Here is a 22,026-nt window from a genome sequence, read left to right on the forward strand (position 1 = left end):
ACTTCCTCTTTAGCAGCAAGTCGATGGGAGCCGAGTTTTGTGGCTGGGAGAGAGAACATAACATTTGCTCGTTGGGAATAATTGGGGTTGATTCACTTTCAGGATGTCATAGCAAAGGGCATGAGTTATGGAATTTGAAGTTTTGCATTCCATTCCTGATCTTACTATGAAGAATTTTTATCACTATCTGCAAATTCTGCATTTCATGAGGACACAGGGTTGGCATCAGGAGGATCTCCGTAAGCTGGAATATTTGGAGAATTTATGGCTTCTTCTGCAAAAATTACCTAGACCCATTTCGGTGATATACAGATTTATCAGGGGGTGGGACCTGATTTCTTATAAATTCAAGTGTACTTGGCAGAAAGTTTTGCAATGTAGTTTTTCTAATTCGGAATGGAAGATATATGTGAAGAAGTACAGAAGGCTTCCATGTGTGTGCTGGTGCAAGAAAATGCATACAAGGTACTTACTCGGTACTATACACCTGATAGAATGAAACATGTATTCCCTACTATGTCTGATGTATGCTGGAGGTGCAAGACCCAGATGGGCACATTTTTACATGTCTGGTGGGGTTGTGCTTTGATAATCTATTTCTGGATGGGAGTGAGAAAGCACTCTCGGTTATGTTTGGGACTTCTTTGGTGTGTGGTCCTACTGTTTGTCTGCTGGGATTGCATAATGAGCGGGCTATCTCTGATAGGAAGGCTAAAGAAGTTAGGGCTCTTCAGCTTGGAAAAAGAGATGGCTGAGGTCTGCAAAACAGGATAACATGAATCGATATTTTATTCATTCAAAAAGTACAAAGACTAGGGGACACTTAATGATATTACATAAGTTAATAGGAGGCTGCTGAAACTACCGTCACGGCAGTCACGCTCTATTATTCATACTCGAAAGTGGCTCCCCGATGCTGGACCGCATTTCGACACTTCCTCAGGGGGAACCAGCATTTTATTATTATATTCATATGCGACTGCCTGCCAGAAGGATACTCTGAGGAAATCAGGGCTTACCCTAAATCCAAAAGTGTATTTGCTAGGTGAAATATTTAGGGTATAAAATGGGTGGGGAGTCATAAAACCTATGATGGACAAGGTCCAGGGCATACGTGATTTTCCCTTACCAGCCACAAGGTCCAGGGCATACGTGATTTTCCCTTACCAGCCACAGAGCAACAATTATGAGGCTTCTCGGGTTCATAGGCTACTATAGGAGGTTTATCCCCAGGTTTGCAGAAATTTCTAGCTCTCTGACCGACATGCTTAAAAAGGCCAACCCAAACCTGTTAATCTGGTCAGAGAAGGGGAAACAAGACTAAGTCCCTTCAGAATAGTCTCTGTAATGAGCCAGTCTTAAAAGGAGTGGATTAGAGGAAACTCTCTCTTTCACTCTGGTGGATCCTCTTCTACTTCTATCCCTCTGCCTGTCGGTGTACCTCAGGGTTCTGTTCTTGGTCCCCTCCTCTTTTCTATCTACACTTCTTCCCTTGGTTCATTAATCTCATCCCATGGCTTTTCCTACCATCTCTATGCTGATGACTCCCAAATCTACCTTTCTACCCCTATCTCACCTTGCAACCAAACCAAAGTTTCAGTGTGCTTGTCTGACATTGCTGTCTGGATGTCTCAATGCCACCTGAAATTAAACATGACCAAAACCGAGCTTCTCATTTTTCCCCCCAAACCCACCTCCCCACTTCCCCCGTTTTCTATTTCTGTTGATGGCTCTCTCATTCTCCCTGTCTCCTCAGCTCGAAACCTTGGGGTCATCTTTGACTCTTCTCTCTCCTTCTCTAATCATATCCATCAGATCGCCAAGACCTGTCGTTTCTTTCTTTACAACATCCGTAAAATCCGCCCCTTTCTTTCCAAGCACTCTACCAAAACCCTCATCCATACCCTTGTCACCTCTTGTTTAGACTACTGCAATCTGCTTCTTGCTGGCCTCCCACTTAGTCACCTCTCCCCTCTCCAATCAGTTCAAAACTCTGCTGCCCATCTGGTCTTCCGCCAGGGTCGCTTTACTCATACTACCCCTCTCCTCAAGTCGCTTCACTGGCTCCCTATCCGTTTTCGCATCCTGTTCAAACTTCTTCTACTAACCTATAAATGTACTCACTCTGCTGCCCCCCAGTATCTCTCCACACTCATCCTTCCCCACACCCCTTCCCGTGCACTCCGCTCCATGGATAAATCCTTATCTGTTCCCTTCTCCACTACTGCCAACTCCAGACTTCGCACCTTCTGTCTCGCTGCACCCTACGCCTGGAATAAACTTCCTGAGCCCCTACGTCTTGCCCCATCCTTGGCCACCTTTAAATCTAGACTGAAAGCCCACCTCTTTAACATTACTTTTGACTCGTAACCACTCGCCTCCACCTACCCTCCTCTCCTCCTTCCTGTACGCATTGATTTGATTTCTTTATTTTTTGTCTATTAGATTGTAAGCTCTTTGAGCAGGGACTGTCTTTCTTCTATGTTTGTGCAGCGCTGCGTACACCTTGTAGCGCTATAGAAATGCTAAATAATAGTAGTAGTACAAACTGACGCCTCAGTAACCGGTTTAGGTGCAGTCCTGTCTCAGGAGTTTAGTGGTGAGGAACACCCAGTCCTATTTCTAAGTAGGAAACTAATACCAGCAGAACAGCACTATGCAGCTACAGAGAAAGAGTGTCTAGACATGAAATGAGCAGCAGAAGCCTTAAAATATTATCTACAGGGTTGAACCTTTACATTAATGACTGACCACGCCCCGCTGATGGCTACAGCAAATGCAGGGTCATAATGCCCGCTTTACTAGGTGGTACTTGGCCCTACAGGCTCTCTCTTTTACTATACAGCATAGAGCAGGGAAACTCCATGGGAACGTGGAAGCACTATCAGGGATTGCGGACTCAACAGGAAGGTGTTCTTCCAATCCTGAGTCTCGCAATATTTTGAGGGAGGGGATATGTGACAAGATAGGTAACCAAGTCCCTAATAAGAAGATGCAGCCCCCCAAACTACAATTGCCACAACTCCTTGGGAGGAGAAAGACAGGCCAGAAATATAAGAGCTAGATTACAGAAACAGATTTCTCCAGTTAGATACCGGCCAAGAAAAGGACAGCAAGTGGTGATGATGAATGTGGGGACTTGGACACAGAGAAGACGCTGGACAGGGAAGTATAGGGGACACAGAGAAGAGAGATGCTGAACATGGAGAAAGATAGGTACACAGAGATGGAAGATGGATGGCGAGCATGGAGAAAGAAGAAATGTCAAATGGGCAGGATATCCTGGCGAGTGAGTTGAGAGGACTGAGGGAAACAGAAACCAGAGCCTGGGACCAATATGATTTGAAAAATAAAATGACCAGACAACAAACGGTAGAAAAAAATGTTATTTTCTATTATTTGAAATGTGTATCCTGCCAGAGCTGGTGTTAGATGTGGCTAGGGTCCAGGGCAGAAATTTGGGAGGGCACCCCAAAGCCCACTACAAGGCCATGCCTTCTTCAGGTTCCAGCAGACTTAGGGCTCTCTCTGGCCAGGGAGCAGTTGTCCAACTTGCACCCCCCTAACACCATACTATCTCTCCACCTACCCTCCTCTCCTCTTTCCTCTACACATTAATTGATTTGTTTGCTTTATTTTTTGTCTACTAGATTGTAAGCTCTTTGAGCAGGGACTGTCTTTCTTCTATATTTGTGCAGCGCTACGTACGCTTTGTAGCGCTATAGAAATGCTAAATAGTAGTAGTAGTAGTAGTAAATGGGCTCTTAGCAAAGATAGAGGGGGAAGTAGCTCGGGGAACGGTGGGCCCTTTTCCTCATTCTCCACTAGAGGGAGCAGAAGGAAAAGAGCTCAATACCCACAGCTGAGAAAACAGGATATAATTCCTCTCAGCTGTGGGGAGAAGGGAGAGGATTTCCTGAAAGTTCTGAGAGTCCCAGAGCTCAAAAGAAAGAGAATCTATGGAATACTTGGAGGAGGGGAAGGACCTGCCCCCAGAACTTCCAGAGGAACCGATAATAGTAGATTGGGAAACTACAGAGCCAGAGATCTCCAGCACTTAAAAGCAGAGTGGGAGGCCACAGAAGGATTTTTGCTGTGAAGTGGGAGGTGATCTGCCAACCCTGGTTGCTGCAGGGCTTTTAAAGTGAACTGGAGAAGGAGAGATGATTATTTGATACTATTTGATTGCATTGATACACTTACTGAGTTAAACTGTATGAACTGACGGGGAACAGGAGAAGTGTGCTGAACTGTTAAAAAGGGCTTTAAAGGGCCCTTTCTGAGAGCCCTTACCTGAAGGAGCTTATAAACTGTGAGAAAAGGGCTCCTTCTGATAAATGCTTGTGAACTGATCTTTTATGTCTACACGGGGGGGGGGGGGGGGGGGGGGGGAATTCCTACCCTGAACTTTTTCAGAGCCCTTGTGAACTGAATCCAATGCTTGTGAGAGGAACAGGCAGTCAGGAAAAACCAACAGCTGCTTGTAGAAGCTTCCCCTACTACCCTGAGGGATTACAGTATTAACTGGCCTACTCATCCTCAGTGAAACTAAATTTCTTCTTAGAAAATTTAAACAATTCAGAACACTGCAGCCCAAATATACGGAGTAAGTTATTATTACAGTTTACCCTCTGCTCCAGAAGCTTCACTGGCTGCCAATGGAGGCTGGTGAAGAGGCACGGATTAAATTTGTGATCATGTATGGTCAGGTTCTTAAATATTTGATGCCGCTATTCATTTATTTGTTAGCAGATAATTCTTTTTGCTACGGAATCAAACGCAGCCTAGTTTTCCTTATTTGAAAGTTACCAAGAGTTACGGGCATCCAACATCATCTATTTCTTATCAGATTCTCTCCAATTGGAATTCATTCCCATTAATAAATTTGATTTGAGTTCAACTACTTCTTCTTAAACTGGAGACCTTATTACTTCAACAATTTATAAATACTAAAGAACTTCGTGGTTAATTTATACTGTTTGACTGGAGAGTTGCTGATGGCTATGCAAGATCATATATTTATCTAAGCAATGTTCTAGATGGTTTAGGAAAGTTATTGTAACCCGTACAGAACTAAAAAGGTGGACTATAAGTCAAACGTAATGTAATCTCATGCATATTTGTTGGGGAAATCCTGAAAACCTGACTGGGTTGTGGACCTCGAGGACTGAGTTTGGACATCCCTCCAACATGGACATGGTCCTTTTTATGCAGAGCTTAAAATCTAGTCAACGCAAACACCCAGGACAAACAAGACTTTGCAAGTTTCATTAAGAAACTTCTCAAAAACTAAAAAGGCTGTGATCAGGAGAACCACGGGTTAAGATGTAAAAACTGCTTCAAAAAAAGATAAGACGTTAGACTACATTTAAATAAGATCAGAGAAGAGCAGAATGCACTCACTCAAGGGATCAATATTCAGCCATGCTTATCCAGACAGCAGCACCTGCTATCTAGACTGTGTGGCTCACCAGAATATTCAGTGGCACTATACGGATAGCGCCACTGAATATCTGTACAAAGTGCCTCAGCTGCACTAAGACTAAATGCCAACACCAAATATCTAGATTTATTTCTTTATTTTTAAACTATCACAGTTGGCATTTTTAAAAATGCTGACTGCAGCAGTTCAATATTGATCTGAACAAGTCTACTCCAACCTAGCAAAGCAAGTGGAAAAGTGTAGAGCCAGATATTCACAGTGTATAAGGCATAGATAGGTGTGATTTGCCTGATGTGTGGCATTTATGGAGAAGGGGTTTAGAAATAAAGGGAAGGTAATGAGCTGCAGTTGCAGAATGAATGTTCTTTTATTTAGAATTGTATGTGGAAGTAGATAAGGGGCCCAATGCACTGGCTTGAGGGCTGCATACAGGTGTAGCACCACAGGTTAAGAGAAGATCTACATTTTGAATAGAATTTAATGAACAGTGGTACTCAATGGTTCACTGGGAGACCTGTGTGGAGCAGGCTGCAGCAGTCTGAGTGAAGATTAATTAGGGGTGAATAAGAATTTTGTCAGTGTGTATATTTACATTTATATACCAGCACAAAGAATAGATAGATAGAAGCAATGTAGGAAGGGATGATTCTGATGCCAATCACCCACCCTCACAAAAAGCCTCATAGCTTACATTAAAAAGTACACTAAGTTTTCATTCATTTTTAATTTTGTATTTTTCTTTATATGTAAATATGTTTTCAAAATAGTTGAGAGACTGGCACCAAAACCTAATACAATCATCACTTAAAGTTCTTAGCTCAAAATAAAATTTCAATGTCTGAAGGCTGATATGTTATCTGAAAAATTGCTTCGATGTTCTTCAATCCAATGGTGTAGCTACAGGTGGGTCCAGGTCCACCCACGCTGGGCTTAGGCCCACCCATAACTGCGGCATCCTTGTCATGGCTGGCAGATATCCAGCTGAAGAAGTCCTAACTTTGACTGCTGCCATGTTACCCCACTCCCATGCATGCTCGGTTTTTGCACAAGTGCAAAAACTGAGAATGTGCAGGGGACAGTGCATGAACAGTATCACAAAATACAGAGTAGGGGAGGCAGGAGGACCTCTTCAGCCCCCCCCCCCCCCCCCCACCCAGCTCAGATACTTGTTATTTGAATTGGGGGTCACTGGGGGGGGGGGGCGAAGGCAGAGAGCGAGGGGGAAATCAATTGTATGCCCACTCACTCTGAGCTCAGGTTCACCCTAAATGGCAAGTCCAGCTACACCACCATTTCAGTCCACACATAAGAGTCCCAGCAGGCATAACCTCAACCTCTTTCAATATCCTGTCCCTGTAGCTGCAGTCTGTGTGGTGACAGAGAGAAGCTTTAGGTTGTGGTTGCTAAGGGAAGGGCAATGATCAATACTAAGGTTGACTCTGGTTGTATTCATCCACCCTACCCCTCCAAGCAGCTTCAGCCTCTCACCTTCAATCCTCCCTCACGCAAACTCAGCCTCTCTCCAATCACCCGCTCATTCACCTGCATTTCTTCCAGCAGTCACATCTACAGCCTCTCTCCATTGCTCACCCATCCCAGTAGCAACTTTGGCATCATAGCCCTTCAAGCAGTAGTCTCTCTCAATCCCCTCACCCTGAGCTGTAACCTCTCTCAGCCTGTCATTTCCATCCATCTCCCTAACCTGAATGGTAGCCTCTCACAACCACTCATTCCCACCTCCCACGGTAACCTCTCTCACCTCCCACCTTCAATGGTAACCTCTCTCCCACCTTCAACGGTAACCTCTCTCAACTCCTTACTTCCCCTGCCTTCTCTTCGGAGCTGCAGCCATTTTCAGTACCTCAATTCTATTCCCCCACCCGAGCAATAGCTTCCCAGGTCCATAATTTCTCTCTTTCTGCCTCCCATCCTGAGGTCCATTATTTCTCTATTTCTTCCCTCCTCCTCCCCCCCCCCCCCATGTCCAACATCTCTCCCCTCTCCCTCCACTGAACCCTCCCCCCCCCAGGTCTAACTTAATCCGTGTCTTCTAGGATGTCCCCAGCAGTGGCAATTTACAGACGCTGCCAGTGGACTGCCTGGAGCCTCTCTGCTGCCAGGACTCACCCATCTGATGCAACTTTCTGTTCATATGGGGGTGGGATCACAGAAGAGTAGTGTCTGAATTGCTGCAACTGCCAGGGACCTCCTAGACGATAGAATTTAGGGGGGGGAGGAAGGAGGAGACTGGAAGATGGGGAGAAATGCTAGGTTAAGTAAGGGGTGGTACTGGGTCCCCTGCTGCTCTGGGCCCTTGGGCACTGCCTGGTTGCCCCAACAGTAGACCACCCTTTCACTTCTGCTTTTTCCTCTAGGACTGCTCCCAGCCTTCCCCAATCGAGCTGTCTCTACCTCTCACAGCTTTTTCCAGTCCATGCTGCCACTGCAACTACCTGGAGCTGGTCTATTGGTGCCGCTCCATGTAGGCTGCTTTGTACTGCTAAAAATAAGTTCCCATAAGGAAGCTAACATGTGAGTTGCCAACTTCTTGGCTGGCGCAAATATTCACACAATGTACACTTTCCGAAGAGTCAACATTTTCTGTGACCCTAAAACTGCAAAGATGCAACCCATGTGCTCTCTGAAACCTTAAGCTCTAGGTATGAATTTTTAGTCACCATGGTGACCTTGCACCTGGGGTTTGTCGAGCCCTGATCTAAGGGATGTATTAAACTAGATTAATTGCAATGGAAGAGACTTACCTTCACCTTCTTCTTTTATAGACTTTGGCTGAGAAACAGCAAAGCACTGCATAGATTCATATTTCTGATGAGCTTCTGGGTTGTCAAGGCCTTCTTCATCAGAGTTCATCATTTGTTTTACCAACATCCGACAATTAAAGGTATGGCTATTCCGCCTTGGAGCTTCACTGGACCAATGTCCTCCATTCACTGAGTAAAGTAAACATGAAAGCATATTGAAGCACAGATATATAATTCTATTACTGCAACTGAAGACAATAAGATATAAAAAGTAAACAACAACATTAAATCTGTAGCAGGTACTGTGGTTCCAACTGAAAAGTGATAGAAGTACAATTGTTTACGAAAGGAAGTCAATTAGCCAATTTAAGTATAGCATTTTATCTATTTAGACCCTCCCCATTCCCCATAATCTTTGAACTAAATCAATCATCTGTATCCTAAAGCTTTCTCAATGCCACAAAAAAAGGAGAAATTAGATCTTACCTGCTAATTTGCTTTCCTTTAGTCCCCCAGGACCGGCCCTGGATCTGACTGAAGGGTTATGCACTCCTTCCAGCAGGTGGAGACTGAGAACTCTGACTTTAGTGAGCCAAAAAGAGCCCTGGCCATCTAGACCTAGATTCAGTATTGAGTTAACAAAGCAGGAGAAGAAAGAACGAACCACATTCTGTGCCACTGGGAACCTAAGCAGCCACCAATCTATAATAAGAAAATGCTTGCTGTGACACTAACAACGGTGCGTGGCAATACATGCCCTCTTTTTTTTTTTTTAAAGAAAGAAATAGAAAATGCACAAAATAGCTCCATCTCCAAACCAATTTCCATACCCAACAAAAACAAGGAAACTATTAACCGCTCTTCAGTATGACCAACCATGAAAACGGGTGGGACCTGGGCCAGTCCAGAGGGACTAAAGGAAAGCAAATTAGCAGGTAAGATCTAATTTCTCCTTCCTTAGCATCCCTCCGGACCAGCCCAGGATCTGACTGATGGGAAGTAACAAAGCAGTACTCTTAAGGGAGGGATCAGAGCAAACCAGCTGTGAGAACCCTCGCAACAAAAATTGCTTCTTGACGATACTGCACCTCTTGTAATGCTTAGAAAACGAATGCAAGGAAGACCAATTCGCTGCCTTACAAATGTCCAAAGGTGGCACCAAGAAGCATTCTGCCCTCTAGTAGACTGAGCCCTGACTCCATCCGGCACCTGCTTCCCAGAAGAAGGTAAGCAGAGGCTATCATTTCATTAAGCTACCTAGAAATGGTGGGTTTAATAGCTGCCAACCCCTTATGGGAACCTCCAATGCTCAAAAATAGACGGTCTGAACGCTGGAACTCCTCTGTTACCTTCAGATAATGCTTAAGGACTCTCTTAATAGCCAGAGTCCATAATCTTCACTTTACCGACAGATATGAAAATGCGATAAGACCTTAGGAAGAAAAGAAGGAACGGGATGCAATACCACTCGCTCTTTAGAAAACTCCAAAAATGGCAAGTTACAGGAAAAAGCCTGCAACTCAGACACTCTTCTAGACGAGGCAATAGGTACCAAAAATACTGTCTTGTTTGTCAAAATCCTTAAGAGAACAAGATGTCAACAGTTCTTACAGATGTTGTTCATGCTGACCATCACACTTCTTCCAAGTGTCAGCCGTCTCTTGATCTCAGGGGTGCACTCACCATCATGATTAATTTTGGAGCCAAGAAAGGTGAAATCTTTGACAACAATTTCTTCACTGTTGATCTTGATGTCATGACCTTTGTCTTTTTGATGTTCAGGAGCAGTCCAACCTTCTCACTTTCTTCCATGACTTTCCTGATCAAATGTTCAAGATCCTTCTTATTTTCAGCCAGCAGGGTGGTATCATCAGCATATCGGAGGTTGTTGATGTTTCCGGCACCTATTTTCACACCAATCTTTCACTCATCCAGGCCTGCTTGTCATGTGTCATTTCTAATCTTGAAACAATCTGTCTCTCCACATGGTGTTCGGACTGTAACTTCTTGATCTTGATACAGTGATTTTATGAATTCAATCAGATGTGGTGGTGTGCCCATCTCCTTCAGGCAGGTCCAGAGCTTGTTGTGCTCAAGTACATCAAATGCCTTCAAATACTCAATAGAACACATGTAGAGATCTTTCTGGTACTCCCTAGCTTTTTCCATAACCCATCAAAGGTTGGCAATATGATCATGAGTGCCTCTGCCTTTCCTAAAGCTAGCTTGCACATGTGACAATTCCCTGTCAATGGTTATACAAGTGTGTTGAATGATCTTCGCCATGATTTTACTTGCATTCGGTATCAAAGCTATGGTACGATAATCTGTACACAGTCCTTTGTATCTCCCTTATTTGGAAATGGAATGAAAACTGATCTTTTCCATTCTTTTGGCCATTCACGTGTTCCATGTACATTGGCATAATGCTAGTAATGCTGCCACTGGTATGGCCTTGAGCAATTCTGTTGGTATACCATCAATTTCCAGTGATCACGTATTGCTGGCTGGTCATACAGGTCATGACCATTGCTCCCATGAATTGTTGCCTTGCGGGCCATGAATGATGACCATGCCCTCTTCACATGGGTGTAGAGTTCTCGCATGTGACCTTTCCTATTCGCTTCCTCCATCTTCTGGCACTGTCCATTGCAGTAGTTCTCTTTGTCCTTTGGGAATCTGCATTTAACCTTCTGAAATCTTCTCTGTTCCCAGTAGGTTTGACCTTCCTTCTCTCTTCTGCAATGCTGATGGTCGAGTCGCATATCAGAAACTATTTTTCTACATCCTTCAATCTATCATCTTGCCTTGATAGAGCTTCAGTATGAGAGCGCCATGCCTGGAACTGAAGACATTGTGAATCTTCCAGTAAGTTATCAAGATGTTTCACCAGCCTACTTAGGGACTTCAAACAGCAGCCATATCTCCTTCTGAGTAACATCACCTGCTGAAGTTGCCCCCTCCATGCATTGTATATTTCCAGCTCCCCTCACATCGGGAACAGATTCAGCCTGAACAGCAGCTGGTTCATTCGAACCTTATGTCAAAGGAAGATTTCATTCCATAGGAAACAAAACACCAGGTTAAGCAGCACCACATTCAAAAAAACCCCATGACAAACTCTTTGGTATCCACTGCAGTTTTCTATCACTGTAGCTCGCCCTCACTTCTGGGTTGGGTGGGGGGGGGGGGGGGGGGGAGTGTCTCACAAGGGCCAGGGCTTAGCAAGATTTAAAACATTTCCAGAAAGGATCCTTCCTCACAAATCTCCGGACCTCTGGCTCCTTCCTTGCTTACTAGTGTGACAAAGTTTTCCAAGATCTGCTGGACAAGGTTTGAACGTAATCCTTCTTCAGGTGGACAGGAGCATATTTTCCCTTTGCATTTCACCATGTTATTCCCGTACACTAACACAGCAGATCACCACAGAGCTCCCTGCCACGTCTGCTCAGTCAGCCATCTTGACCTGGCAGGACATGGCAGTTTACATTTTTGGTAAAAGAACTGAATCTATGCTGGGAAAAAATATAGAGTGTGGATTATAAAGGCAACAAGATTTTAATTTTTCTAGATTTTAATCCTGAGGTGGACAGGAAATGGCTGCTGGTTTTATTGTGAACCGCTTTTAAACCTTATGGTACCAAGCAGTATATCAAATTAATAAATCAAAACCAGGAAGCTTAAATAGCAATTTTATCAACATATGGCACTATCATTTGCTGAACGACTATGTATTATCTGGAAAGGAGAGACAATATTTTCCTCACATGTTAAAGATAAAGATATTTCTACAACTCCATTTCACGGAGAATGACTACTCATCCCCTCGGGAATCACTATCACATGCCAAGTCGGTTCTCACACCTTTTCTGCCGCTACTACAAACCGACATCAACTCGCTGCGCTGGACTAATCAGTCTGAGGAGCTTTCTGTTTTGTTTTTTAAACAGTGCTCAAACTGCATTTTTTTTTACGGCAGGAGAGGACGCCAGAGCAGAAGAAACCTCAGACTCTTTTTAAAGTCAGGAGAGTGAGAACCACAAACCCCAGTCAGGCAGAGAGGAGAGGGGCAATGTAGGAGGAAGGGAGGGACCTGGAACTACCCAAGTCCCAGGAGGGACACCTCAGACCCCAAAAGCTCGACTATACCCAGGGGACCAGGCCAAAAGCCAATCAATCCATAGCTGCACGGTTATGACCATCCACCTGCTAGATAGAGAGAATACTGAAGTTAAGGTGGCTGCACATGACCACATAGAGAGAACGTCAGAGGTTTACTATATCTCCACCTGCTGGTAGAGGGACATAACCCACAAGTCTCTGGATTGATCAGCGGGATGCTATGGAATAGAACATTCAAACAGCAATGTACATAAGTACTGCCATACTGGAACAGACCAAAGGTTCATCAAGCCCAGCATCCTGTTTCCAACAGTGACCAATCCATGTCACAAATACCTGGCAAGATCCCAAAAAAGTACAAAACATTTTATGCTGCTTATCCCAGAAATAAGCAGTGGATTTTCCCCAAGTCCATTTTAATAATGGTCTATGGACTTTTCCTTTAGGAAGCTATCCAAACCTTTTTTAAACCCCACTAAGCTAACCGCATTTACCACATTCTCTGGCAACGAATTCCAGAGTTTAATTACACGTTGTGTAAAGAAAACTTTTCTCCAATTCGTTTTAAAATTTATTACTTTGTAGCTTCATTGAATACCCCCTAGTCCTAGTATTTTTGGAAACAGTAAACAGACGCTTCACGTCTACCCTTTCCACTCCACTCATTATTTTATAGACCTCTATCATATGTCCCCTCAGCAGTCTTTTCTTCAAGCTGAAGAGCCCTAGCTGCTTTAGTCTTTCCTCATCAAAGGAAATTGTGCGATGTGATACCCGCCAGCAAGCCTTCTCAGGAGTAGTCTCCAGGCTCAGGAATTTACTCCTAGGGGGGCTACGTATAACTCGAGACTACCGCTACATCAGGAAACAGGTAAAAGCTCAGCTCTTCTCCCAAGCCTTTAATACATAGGGTGACTGACTGTATTCCTATTCAGCATCTGGAGTAGCTGGCTACACCCACTGTAACTTAGACCACTTCCTTCTATCTTGATTATCAATACAAAGAGCTTACCTTTAGTTTAGCCACCTATTTATCTCAACTGATCATATACCATGCATCTTGTCCCCGTCTATCTGTATTTAGCCCCTCAGCTGTATTGTACAAAAGCATTAGTATCATAGCATTGAGGCAATCAGGGAAGACAAAGCCATAGCGGAGAGTTTCTGCCAGGTACTTGTGACCTGGATTGGCCACTGTTGGAAACAGGATACTAGGCTAGATCGACCACTGGTCTGATCTGGTATAGTTATTCTTATGTTCTTATGAACTGGAGGTTAGTATGACTACTATCAGTGCAAAGTATTCCTGCACCAGGACATGCAGTATGACAGGATATAACGTCCTTTCCTTGGTCAACTCTCTGATGCCACTTTCCACAGAATAATCTAATAGACGAAACATGGAAAAAGAAAGCAGGGAATTGTTTCCAGGCTCAATTGAGGAGATATACCTTGATACAGCACTAGTTGCGAAACGTGAATTCATGTCGGTTTGAGATCTCAGAGATGAGTGATCAGTTTTACTAAAGCATTTGAAATGCGAAGAAGGAGTATATAGTGATACTACATTTTAAAGCTGTGCTTATTTTGAATATATATAAAAAAAGATAAAGAGTTTATATAAAAGAGTGAAGTTTGAATTAAAAATTATGTGGATCAAATGAGGAATATCTGCCCACCATAAAAGTGCCTGGCTCACGTTATTAGCCTGAGTGGTGGTGACAGAGGTATCTGATGGATCCTATATAATACAATACATACCCTTTAGTACTGAAGAGGTTGCTGAAATAATTTGAGAGCTGGGTGATGTTTTGTGAGACTTTCCACAGAATGACACCTACATACCCAGTGTACCTGAATGTAACTCACCTTGAGTTACTACTGAAAAAGGTGTGAATAAAATCCAAATAAATAAATATCTTTTGAAAATAATTTTCTACCTAGAGACTGAGTGGCCTCTGCTTTGGATTTTGTTTTTAGACACAATTACTCACCTTTCCAAATCTAAGCACAAGCAAGTTAAAATCAGGTTGTGTGTGTTATTTCCCTGTTAAAGTGGCTTTACAATGAAAGTCGTATCTGAGGCAACAGAAAGTGATGTGCATGGCTCAATGTCACAGACAAGTCAGCAGGAGAAACAGGGTATAAACTCTAGTTTCTCTAGCTCTTAGCCTGCTGCCCTAACCACAAGGCTACTCCTTCACTCCACTGGACTGCAGCCCATTTGAGCTTCTCCTCTCAGCTCTCTCAGTCTTGGCTTATTTGCTGCTGCAGGGACATTGGAGGAGACCGCATCTTGCTCTTGGCAATATTTGAGAACTTTATAAGCAACTCAGGACATCACAGACTAGGCTCAAGCATCTGCAGCAGATTGTGCCCCCTTCTAGCCTTCTTCATAATATAATAAAGTTATTACACAGAAGTAAGGTATATACATGAAGCACAATCCCACTGGACATGGTCTCATTTCGCATTTCAGTGATATAAATATCCAGAACAAGGTGCTCTGGAGCCAGTCACCCAAATAAAAAAAAAACAGCCTCAAGAAAACAAAAAGTATAAGTGAATATTCAATTAGTATTTAAAATACTTTACCTAAAGACTTTGGCAGCAGGGTTCTGATAAGCTCGTTGTGGTCACCAACGTGCAATATGCTGTATACACTGGTATTCATAAGCTCTTCCTGATTATACCTCAGGTACTGTGTCACATTTTCAGAAACAAATACAATATGGCCTTCTAAGTTCACCACAAAAAAGAACCCATCCAGAGCCTGCAATGAAAATGGAGATAAGTTATCACTCTACTATTAGGAATAAAACAAGGGAAAATTTACTTTTCCACAGAAAATCTAACCTCTCTAGCCTTCCTCCTCATATATATTAAGATACATAACTAAGGAACACTTTTACTAAGCTGCTATAAAAAGTGACTTCAAAAGTACCCTTACATAGGTGTGCTAAGGCTATTATTACCATGGCCATTAAAATGGCCTTTCTGTATTTTATAAATTAATGGTCATGCATTCCTGCCATTTGTGCTCACCATTTACATTTTTTTTTTTTTACTGTAGGCACTTACTGCCACCCATTTTGTAGGCAGTAAGTGCTCATGAGGTATCTGTGCACCAACTGGTTAGCGCAGGAATTCCTACTCTCTACCCTCCGCCCCTTCTGAAAAAAATATAAGTAGAAATTATGACATCTCACAATTTTCTTTCCTTTAACTGCAGCAGATGATTCCAGAGACGTATGGGTTGTGACCATCTACCAGCAGGTGGAGATAGACAGCACTAAACTTGTCTTATAGGACAGTATGCTCCTTGGTTAGTCAGTATTTCTACTAACAAAGCAGAAGGAATAAAGAGGCATACTACATCCCCTTCCTCACAGAGAAGCATGAATAGTAGAAAACAGCAAAAACTCTTGACACCAAAATGAATCATTAACCCTAAATAGAGAAATGAACAAACCATGAGAACAGAACACAGAAGAAGGGTGGGGTTCTGGATTCATCTGCTGAGGTTAAAGGAAAGAAAATTAATCTTAAGTCATAAATTTCTCCTTCCTTAGTATATGAAGCAGATGAATCCAGATTTGTGAGATGTAGCAAAACAGTCCTCATGCAGGGTGGGAATCCAAAACTCCCGCAAAGAGAACCAAACGGAAGAAAGAAGATTACTATCAGTGCAAAGTATTCCTGCACCAAGACATGCAGTATGGAATGGACTCTAACAGAGGTGTCTATGACATAGAGGAAGGCGAAACATTTGCCTACCAGTCAACGAATCCAGCCCATATACCCCGGCCTCCTGGGTCAATCTGGAGCAAACCAAATGACCAACGGCCAAACCTGGAGGAGAGCATCTATGCCTTCTGAACCCACCTTCCATCCCAACCTGACATGGAGCTGCACGGTAAAACTGTGGTAGCCCAGTTAGATGCGGCTCAGAATGGTACACAACACTCTTCAAGCCTTTCAATCTGTTCTGAAGAGCAACCAGCTCAGGTTCTCTCAATCAACGTGATGGCAGAGGATTCCATCAACAGACAGGGCGGCACTCTATGTCTTCCTCTAGAAACTCTGACAGTGTAAAGTGTGGCCATGAGATCTATTAGGGGAGTGTTCCACCTCGGAGTTATCAGCTGGAAGGTTCCAGTGCCAGCTCCCATTCCATTGGGTCCAAGGAGTTACAGCTACGGAAATCAGCTTGCCCATTGAGAGTTTCCACTAAGTGGATGGCAGAAAGTTGCTGCAAATGACTTTCCGCCCAGTGAATGGGAAAGGCACACTTCCATTACCATAGGAAGACACCAGAGGTCCAAGAATTATAACAGTCAGAAACCTTACCAGCACATGTATAAGGTCCATAAATATGCCTAGCCTGTAGAGGCAGCATGGGTCTCGCAGCTGCAGAAGCCAAATCATGGCAAATTAAAACAGGCACAGGAGCCTGAAAAACATCAGGTGAGGAGACAGCCTGGGCTGCAGGAGCCTGAAAAACATCAGCTGAGGAGACAGCCTGGGCCGCAGGAGCCTGAAAAACATCAGCTGAGGAGAGAGAGGCTGTGATTGCACCGCATGGGAAGACAACAGTTTGCCCACCAAAAAGGCTGCTCTGCCAAAAAAATGCCCTCAAAACACCCCATCATTTCCCTAATGCTGCTCTCTGATTTACATAGCAAGATCAGTGCTGACAAGGCTCTGCAGCTATCACAAGGAAAAAGCAAGTGAAACTACGTGTAAGCCCAAAGAGAGAGAAAAATGTAAAGGAACCCTCACCAAACCTCCAGAAACAAGGTAAAATTAGGTCTTACCTGGAGGAGTAGTCTAGTGGTTAGTGCAGTGGACTTTGATCCTGGGTAACTGAGTTCGATTCCCATGCAGCTCTTTGTAACTCTGGGCAAGTCACTTAACCCTCCATTGCCCCTGGTACAAAATAAGTACCTGAATATATGTAAACCGCTTTGAATGTAGTTGCAAAAACCTCAGAAAGGAGGTATATCAAGTCCCATTTCCCTTTCCTTTAGTAGCAGTAGATGAATCCAGGAACTCGTGGGTTGTATCCGCCTACCAGCAGGTGGAGATTGTGAAAACAATGACATTGGATGTACAGCTCCTAATCTCCTCAGTATAGATCGTATCCCAAAGCAAAGGAAGGAGAAAGCAAATAATCTCCTCACAACAATACGGCAACAGCCAAATATAAAATCTGGAACTGGAATAATTACGACTCAAAAACACAAAGGAGTCGAACTGCAAACTGGGATATACCGTTTTCTGTCAAAATTTATCTTCTCAGTTTACCGAACTGTCTACAACTGTCAGCAATCATGGCAAGGTATCTGGAAATAGGGAGGGATCCTAGATTCCCCTGTTGCTACTAAAGGAAAGACAATTATTAGGTAAGACCTAATTTTACCTTCCTTAGCATCAGCAGCAGATGAATCCAGGAACTGGTGGGATGTACCAAAGCAATCCCTAAACAGGGTGGGAAACTGCCGCTCCCCGAGACATCATAGCCTTGCCAAAACAAGCATCTTCCCCCGCCTCCACATCAAACCTATAATGCTTAACAAATGAATAGCAAGAAGCCCAAGTAGCCACCCGACAAATGTCATCCAAGAAAAACACTGCAGTTTCCGCCCAAGAAGTTGCCTGCGCCCGAGTCGAATGGGCTCATAAACCCTCAGGAGGAATGGCTCCCTTCAGCAGTTATGCAGAAGAAATAGCTTCTTTAAGCCAATGAGAAATTGTCACCTTGGAAGCTGCGAACCCATGCCTGGGACCAGAATAAAGAACAAACAGATCCGAACACCTGAAGTCACTAGTCACCTGCAGATACTGAAGCAGAGCCCGCCGAACATCTAAGAGAGGCAACTGAGCAAAGTTATCTGGAAAATCCGCTCTTCGGAAGGAAGGAAGACAAAGAGACTGATTTAAATGGAAGGCCGACACCACCTTCGGCAAAAAGGATGTAATCGTTCTCAAAGTAACACCAGATTCCGAGAACTGCAGGAAGGGTTCCCGACAATACAGGCAGGACCTGCAATTCCGAAATCCTGCGCACTGAGGAAATGGCCACCAAAAACACAATCTTCAAAGTGAGATCTTTATGAGAAGCGGAACGCAAAGGTTCAAAAGAAGGCCCCTGCAGCGCACTAAGGCCCAAATTCAACTTCCAAGACAGACATGGACGCTGAAGAGAAGGACAGAGGTGAAGAGAACCTTTCAAAAAACGGACTATGTCCGAATGGGCTGCGAGAGAAACACCAGCTAGACGGCATCGGAAACAGGCCAGAGCTGTGACTTGCACTCGCAGGGAGTTATAAGACAAGCCCTTTTGCAGACCATCCTGCAAGGTCTTCTCAATTTTGCCCACTCAAGAGCCAAGCCGTAAGACCAAAGCGGGAGACGTCTTCCATCTGAATTGGGCCCTGAAGAAGCCCCGGAAAAACCAGAAGCCGCAGCGGGGACTCAACGAGCAGATGAACCAGATCCGCATACCACGGCCGACGAGGCCAATCTGGAGCTACCAGAACCACTAGACCCCGATGAAGCCTGATCCGATGCAGCAGCCGACCGATTAGTGGCCAAGGAGGGATGATATAGAGAAGACCGACCATCGGCCAAGGTTGCAACAGAGCGCCTAGTCCTGCCGAATCTGGCTCCCTTCTTCTGCTGAAGAACTGTTGTACTTTTACGTTTAGTTTGGTCGCCATCAGAGCCACCACCGGAGTGCCCCACCGGTGACAGATTAGGTTGAAGGCCTCTGTCGCCAGTTCCCACTCCGCTGGATCCAAGAGGTGGCAGCTGAGAAAGTCGGCTTGCACGTTGCTCTGACCCGCAATGTGAACGCTGAGTGCCCCCCTGGTGGTTGATATAAGCCACCGCCGAAGTGTTGTCCGACAGGACTCAAATCGCTTCACCTTCCAGGAGATCTTGAAACCTCCTGAGAGCCAGACTGATTGCTCTCAATTCCAAGCAGTTGATGGACCACTTTGCCTCCACTTGAGACCACTGTCCCTGAACCACCTGGTGAAGACAATGGGCTCCCCAGCCTGAGAGACTGGCATCCGTTACCACAATCACCCAGGGAGGAGACGCCAAATGCATCCCCTTCCAAAGGTTGCCGGCACACAGCCAGCACGTCATGCTGTCTCTCACTCTCGCAAGCCACACCAGGCAACAAAGATAGTCTTGGGACACCGGAGACCAGCTGTTATGACCAGGTGGTAGTGAGCCCCTGTGCCCCGACTGAGCACGGCAGAGATGGAGTGACGCCGCACTCGGTCAGGCAGCCAGACAACCCCTAGCTTCACCTGGGAAGCGACCACCGTTCACCAAGAGTTGAGCTCCCAGCTGCAGGTGGCCACCAGGACTTCTGGAACCGGCGGTGTTGCACAGCCACTGACCAGGCTGCCAGGCAAGCAGACACAGTCCAATAGCCAAGTAATCCGTAGAGCAAAGAATAGTCAAACTAGTCCAAGGTCTAGGCAGGCAGCAAACAATCGTGGTCAGGAAAACAAGCCGAGGTCTGGTACACAGGAAAACACGAACTGAGGAAAGCCGGTGAACAGAACTCCAGCATGGACCTCAGACAACTGAGGCCGAAGCAACAAAGGACTGAAGGCAGGGCCTTAAGTAGTGGAGGAATTAGGCTCAAGCATGTGCAGCTGATTCAAGATGGCTGCCCCCATCAGCAGAGGTGCCTACGTCCAAATATGGGCTTCCTTCCTGACCTCGTTACTCCAAGATGGCTGCCCCCTCCTGAGCTGGCCAAGATGGCTGCTGTCCTTGATCTAACCAAGATGACGGCTGTCAGAAACAGGAAACAGAAACAGACCCATCCTGGAGAAACCACATCCAAAACAGCCGGCTATCTCAGCCGGACCGCACCTCGCACCTCGCCGGCGAATCGGCCGTGCAGGCCTGGAACCAGGTGAGGAATGTAACACCAGCGACTCAACAAGGCACGTTGAAGGGGGCGCATGTGAGCCCTTGCCCACGGAACCACTTCCAGAGTGGCCGTCATTGATCCCAGGACCTGGACATAATCCCAAGCTCGAGGACGAGGGGAAAGCAGCAGGCTGTGAACAAAGCTTGAGTCTTCTGCTCTTTGGTAAGAAAACCAGTCCCTGGACGGTATTGAACAGCACTCCCAGATACTTCAACATCCGAGATGGAACTAAACGGCTCTTGGGAATATTGATCACCCAGCCGAGGGACTGTAGAAACTCCAGGACTCGAGAAGTAGCCATCAAACTTTCCTGAACTGAGTCTGCTCGAATCAGCCAATTGTCGAGATACGGATGAACTTGGAGGAGTAGCCTAGTGGTTAGTGCAGTGGACTTTGATCCTGGGGAACTGAGTTCGATTCCCACGGCAGCTCCTTGTGACTCTGGGCAAGTCACTTAACCCTCCATTGCCCCGGGTACAAAATAAGTACCTGAATATACGTAAACCGCTTTGAATGTAGTTGCAAAAACCTCAGAAAAGCGGTATATCAAGTCCCATTTCCCCTTCCCTTTTTCTGAAGGAAGGCCACCACCATTACCTTGGAAAAGGTACGAGGCGCAGTGGCCAGGCCAAATGGAAGAGCACAGAACTGAATGTGACGACCCAAAACGGCGAAGCGAAGATACCGCTGGTGAGGAGGCCAAATGGGAATGTGCAAATAGGCCTCTTTCAGATCCAAGGCCGTGAGAAACTCCCCTGGCTGAACAGAGGCGATCACCGATCGCACATCTCCATGCGGAAGTGGCAAATCTGGAGACACTTGTTCACTTTCCTGAGGTCTAGAATAGGCCTGAAAGCGCCCCCTTTGAGAGGAGCGACACAGTAGATTGAATAATGACCGGTGTACCTTTCAGGCTGAGGAACCAGGATCACTGCCCCAAGATCTAAGAGCATTTGTAGAGTAGCCAGGACGGCCTGCTTCCTTGAAGCGGTGGCACAGCAAGACTACAAAAATCTGCCTTCAACGGGCAAGGCAAACTAACCTGTAGCCGTCTCTTATAAGATCCAGAATCCACTGGTCTGACGTTATGGTGGTCCACACCCAGAAACAGTGGGATAATCGACCCCCTACGAAAACGGTCACGGCATGGACCTGCATTGTACAGGTCAAATGGAAGGCTGAGCTCTGTTTGAAGCTTCCACCGATCTCCTGTCGTTCCGAAAGGAAGACTTCTGCTGGAATTTGGCACACTGAAAGGCATTATTACGACCAGGCCGATAACGGCAAACCTCACGAAAGCGAGGTCTAGCAGAACCAGACTTAGGACCAGGCCTAGACCTGTCCTCAGGAAGCCGCTGAGACTTAGAATCTACCAAATCCTTAACTATCTTTTCCAGATCATCTCTGAAAAGCAACTTTCCACGAAAGGGAAGCCTCGTGAGACGCTGTTTAAAAGCCACATCAGCAGCCCAATGGCGCAACCAAAGCAAACGCCAAGTAGAAACTGCCAAAGCCATCTGCTTAGCTGAAGCCCTGACCAGATCATAGAGAGCATCCGCAACATAAGCGAGAGCCGACTCCATAGCAGTACAAGTCAAGGCCCCCGAAGCTGACTCCTGATCTTGCTCTAAGCTTTGCTGAAACCAGGAAAGGCAAGCTCTGGCCGAATAAAAAGTACAAACAGAAGCCTGCAAGGACATCGCGGCCACCTCAAAGGAATGCTTAAGAGAGGCTTCAAG

General features: G+C 45.2%; 1 protein-coding gene across 1 annotated transcript in view; it reads right to left on the bottom strand.

The window, feature by feature from the left end:
* NCOA2 (nuclear receptor coactivator 2) overlaps window positions 1-22,026 on the bottom strand; it is a 470,775-nt gene that overhangs the window by 290,638 nt on the left and 158,111 nt on the right. Inside the window, 2 exon segments of the mRNA XM_030215383.1 lie at window positions 8,206-8,394; window positions 14,923-15,100. Of these exon segments, the coding sequence (XP_030071243.1) occupies window positions 8,206-8,394; window positions 14,923-15,100 (367 nt within the window).

This window comes from Microcaecilia unicolor, chromosome 1 (assembly GCF_901765095.1).
Source record: "Microcaecilia unicolor chromosome 1, aMicUni1.1, whole genome shotgun sequence".
NCBI classification, from domain to species: Eukaryota; Metazoa; Chordata; class Amphibia; order Gymnophiona; family Siphonopidae; genus Microcaecilia; species Microcaecilia unicolor.